Source organism: Ailuropoda melanoleuca, chromosome 7 (genome assembly GCF_002007445.2).
Source record: "Ailuropoda melanoleuca isolate Jingjing chromosome 7, ASM200744v2, whole genome shotgun sequence".
Taxonomy (NCBI): domain Eukaryota; kingdom Metazoa; phylum Chordata; class Mammalia; order Carnivora; family Ursidae; genus Ailuropoda; species Ailuropoda melanoleuca.
In genome coordinates this window covers 58,882,067-58,886,753 of record NC_048224.1, presented here as the reverse complement: position 1 = coordinate 58,886,753, position 4,687 = coordinate 58,882,067, and the positions used below count along the sequence as shown (strand labels likewise).

Sequence of the window (4,687 nt, the reverse complement as noted above, 5' to 3'; positions counted from 1 at the left end):
TGAGTGTCGACAGATGAATGGATAAAGAAGATGTAATATAGATGATGGAATATTGCTTGGCCATAAAAAAGAATGAGATCTTGCCATTTGCGACAACATGGATGGATCTAGACATGGATTATGTCAAGTGAAGTAAGTCAGGCAGAGAAAGACAAATACTGTATGATTTCATTTATACATGGAATCTAAAAAACAAAACCAAACAAACAAAAAGCAGAAGCAGAACCATAAACACAGAGAACACACTAGTGGCTGCCAAAGGAGGGGAGGATACACAAAATAGGTGAAGGGGAGTGGGAGGTCCAGACTTCCAGTTATGGAATGAGTAAGTCACGGGGATGACAGGTGTAGCCCCAGGGAACACAGTGATATTGCAGTAGTGTGTATGGTGACATATGGTGACCACACAGCATAACATGTAGGGACGCCAAATCACTGTGTTGTACACCTGAACCTAATGGAACGTTGTGGATGAACTGTGCTTCAAAGACAAAACAAACAAAAGCAAACCATTGGGGTTCTGGCACACAGCCCAGTAGAATGGATGAAAGTCTCTGAACAGACCCAAGCCCACATGAGAATCAAGAATGTGGGGAAACTCAATAGTTAATAAACGGTCTTGGGAGAATGGGGTGGGCATTTGGAAAATACAGTTTGAGTCCTGACTCATGGATTAAAACAAATGAATTCCTGATGGAGCAAAGGATTGAACAATGAAAACAATGAAACAATGAAAATTCAGGAATTCAATATCAGAATATAAGAGGCCTTTTTAAAAATGATCAAAACTCTGCAACAGTGGTCAGAAGCTACAAAAGGAAATACTGGTGAGTTTAACCATGTAGAGGAAACACATTGAAATGACACCACAAGCCAAGTAAGAAGAGAAATGATGAACTGAGGAAAATTATTTTTAACTGATAGCACAAATAATACCTAATTTCCCTAATATATAAAGAGCTCCTGCAAATCAATAGAGAAATACCAAGAATTCAATAGACAAAGATACAACTTGACCCTTCTCAGAAAAGTATTTTCAATTTACTAAAAATGAGAACAAAATATATTAAAATATGTGGATGCAGCACTTTGAAGGGAATTTGTGACATTGGCGCTTATATTAGGCCACATAAACATACTCAATTGAAAAATCTAAGCTTGTAGCTTAAGTAACTAGGAGAACAACTTGAAATCAATGTAAGCAAGAGGAGAGAAATAATGTAATAGCAAAAGTCAATGACATAGAAAACAGAAAACCTACAGAGAAAATTAATCAAAAACAGTTTAGAGGGATGTCTGGGTGGCTTAGTCAGCTAAGCATCTGCCTTCTGCTCAGGTCATGATCCCAGGGTCCTGGATTGAGACCTGCATCAGGCTTCCTGCTCAGTGGGAGTTGGCTTGTCCCTCTGCCCCTCCCCCCGCTCATGCTCATGTTCTCTCTCTCACTCTCTCTCTCCAATAAATAAATAAAATCTTTAAAAAAAAGGGGGTGCCTGGGTGGCTCAGTTGGTTAAGAGTCTGCCTTCTGCTCCGGTCGTGATCTCAGGGTCCTGGGATCGAGCCCCGAATCAGGCTTTCTGCTGGGAGCCTGCTTCTCTCTCTGCCTGCTGCTCTGCCTACTGTGCTCGCTCTCTCTCTGTCAAATAAATAAATATTTTTTTAAAAAAAGTTTTGATCTTAGAAAAGATCAGGAAAATGGGTAAACCTCTAGCTAAACTAATCAGGAAAACCCAGGCAGTTGACCTGTGTCACTATTAGGGATGAAGAATGCGACACCAGTACAGACCTTATGGAAACTAAAAGGATATTAAAAGGGGCGCCTGGGTGGCTCAGTCGGTTAAGCGTCCAACTCTTGGTTTCGGCTCAGGTCATGATCTCAAGGTCGTGAGATTGAGTCCCTGCTTGAGATTCTCTCTCTCCCTCTGCCCCTCCCCATTCATGTGGTCTCTGCCCCCCCCAAAAGGATATTAAGAGAACATTTTGAATGACTTTATGGAAATAATTCTGATAACTTGGACAAAATGCATAAATTCCTGGGAAGATGCAAAGTATCAAAGGTTATTACAGAAGCAATGGGTAGCCAGAATCGACCTAGATCTATTGCAGAAATTGAATTTGTGGATGAAAATCTCCCCCTCCCCCGCCAAAATCTGAAACCCCAGTTGGCCTCACTGTTAAATTCTATCCAACATTTAAGAAAGCAGGAACGCAAATCTTGCAGAAACTCTTCCAGAAACCGCAAGCCGAGGGGTGACTCCCAACTCATGTTGTGAGACGCGCACTACACTGATTCCAGCTGGCTATGTGCTGTTTATTAAATAAGACTTACTTCTTTGAATTGAAACGCCACCCCCATCGTTCACTAAATTTCGACACAAATTTCTTGCCACTCTATTTTGTTCCACTGATCTTTTGGCTTATTCCAGTGACAACGTGAATCCTTTCCTGCCCCTTCTCGTGACTGTGTGTGGTAGGAGGTTGGCTCCGCTAGCCCCGGCCCCCTCCCTCCTTCCCTGGGGTCAGATCCTTCTAAAGGAGTCCTCCATCAAAGCCGCTTCTCAAGTTCCATCTGTTTCGATTTGGACTCTCACTGATAAGAACACCAATATTGTCGCCAACATGAATGTCACTGCTAGGTTGACGTTAAGATTTCTTTTTCCCTAGAACATGTCCACGAAAGATCAAAGCGTGAGTAGGTGGGGCACTGTCACGGGCAGGTCGGGGGTGGGTCTCAGCTCCTGGACGTACACTCTCAGAGGGGCGTTCTCGGCATCCAGGAGGGAGATGTCGCTGGAGGCCATGGCAATGGAGTGCCACATCCCAGCCACCTGGGGAGGGGACCTTGAGCTGCCATCGGGAGGGGGAAGGGGCCCCGGCCCCACGGGGGGCTCTCCCTCCCACCCGGGCCGGGGGCCGAGTCTAACTGGGGTGGCCGTCCGTGAGCTCTGGATGACCCTCGGCCATCGACTGGACACTGGGCTGCACGATTTCCACGCTTGAAATAACACGCCTGTGTTACCCAGGTGGGTCTGCCGTGCACATCACACGAGTTCCCTAGAACCTTCTGGATCTTGGGAAACCAAGTGACTAGCCACCCTGAAGACGGAGAGCCAGGTGGGGGCTTCCTGACATCATGGGGTCCGTTCGTGCTCGTGTAGCTGAGCTCCCGCTGCCCCGCACCCCTGCAGCTCACCCCCCACCCCAGCCGTCCTCCCACCTTCTGGAGGTCCATGTTCTGCACGCTCTGGGGGACGTCGATGCCCTGAATGCCACACGCGAGGGCCAGGCCCAGGGCCAGCAGGAGGCACTTCATGGCTGCGGCTGTGGTTGTGCTGAGCTCCCGGGAGTGACGAAGGCCGGGCAGCGGGCTCGGGCCCTTATATAGGGGCCTGGGGCCTGCAAGCCAGCACCGTCCAGGCCCCCCGGCCATGCGGTTCCCTGAATCCCCTGTGGCTCATCCCCAGAGCCTCCAGGGGCTTCCTCCACCAGGACAATAGGAGGCCTTCTTCCTCTAAGTGGGAGCGGGAAGGTCCCTGTGTCTCCAGGGCCTGGACGGTTCCTGGCAGGCCCCAGAGGGGAGGGTCCGGGCCGGGTGGGGGCCGGCTGGCCTCCGGCCTCACGAACACTTCCCGTGAGGAAGCGGAGCCCCGCCTCCTCTGTGCTCCCCAGCTCTGTGCCATTTGGCAGCAGAGACCCAGGCAGCACCCCTGTTGGGAAATTGGGGTCACCATGATGAGTCCAAACGACCTTGATGACCTCACCCAGGAATGACCTCTGTCGTTCCCGCAGCGTCTCCGTCATTGTGGACCGCACGGGGCTCTGTGTAGTCAGGTTACGACTGGACTCCGTTTCCCGCTGCTGCCTCCCACTCAGCTATGGGAAAGGAGATTCAAATGCAGGTAAGATCCTGTTCACCGTCTCTGTGAACCAAAAGGGATGAACCTTGACGGAACCCGTTAATCTCCCGGAGAACTTTTCAGACCCACTGAGGCAGGGGTGGACTATTCCACGCTTGGGTGGAATATTTTTTGAAAATTGTTTATTGTGGGAACATACACATGATGGAACGCTTACCGTCTTGACCGCTTGTAGCACAGTCCGGGGGCGACAGCGCGTTCACACTGCCGTGCACCATCCCTCCGTCTGACCCCAGAACGTGGGCACCTTCCCACCCTGGCTCTGTCCCCTTAAGCCCTGTTCCCAGCCCCCGGCACCCCAATCCCCTCCCTGTGTCTGCGGATTCGACTCCTCTGGGGTCTCCTGGGAGTGGATCCTTCAGGATTGGTCCTGATGGGTGTGTAGGGGGGAAGGGACCTGGGTGGGGGAGGGGCTGTCCTGGGACAGCCTCATATTTTCCAGGAAATGTCAAGGTGTCACTGTCCCGCTGGGTGTCAGCTTTGGGAACCTCTGCAGTGGCCAGCGTCACCACCCCCCACAGCCGTGGAGTGGCCCCTGAGGAGCCTGGCGTTGGCTGCAGAAGGATGGAGTGGGCTCCCCGGTCTCGAGCTGGTGGCTGGCGGGTGGTGTCCCGTGGGGGTGTTTACCGAGTGCTTGCTAGAACACAGAAACCTGCATAGACAGCCCTGTGGACGTTCGCCCAACAGAGAGCTCCCGGGTTGAGCCCTGGTTCCAACCAGGAATGAGAGTAGGTGAGGGGAGCAAGTCCATGCTCATTACCAATGAGATC

General features: G+C 50.7%; 1 protein-coding gene across 1 annotated transcript; it reads right to left on the bottom strand.

Moving 5' to 3' along the window:
• Positions 1-2,681: 2,681 nt before the first annotated feature.
• LOC117802932 (beta-lactoglobulin-1-like) lies at positions 2,682-3,475 on the bottom strand. The gene is made up of 2 exons (XM_034663751.1): positions 3,218-3,475; positions 2,682-2,828 (listed from the first exon to the last, which is right to left on the bottom strand). The coding sequence occupies exons 1-2, from the start codon at positions 3,428-3,430 to the stop codon at positions 2,682-2,684; spliced, it is 360 nt and encodes a 119-aa protein (XP_034519642.1). The 5' UTR covers positions 3,431-3,475.
• Positions 3,476-4,687: the final 1,212 nt, after the last annotated feature.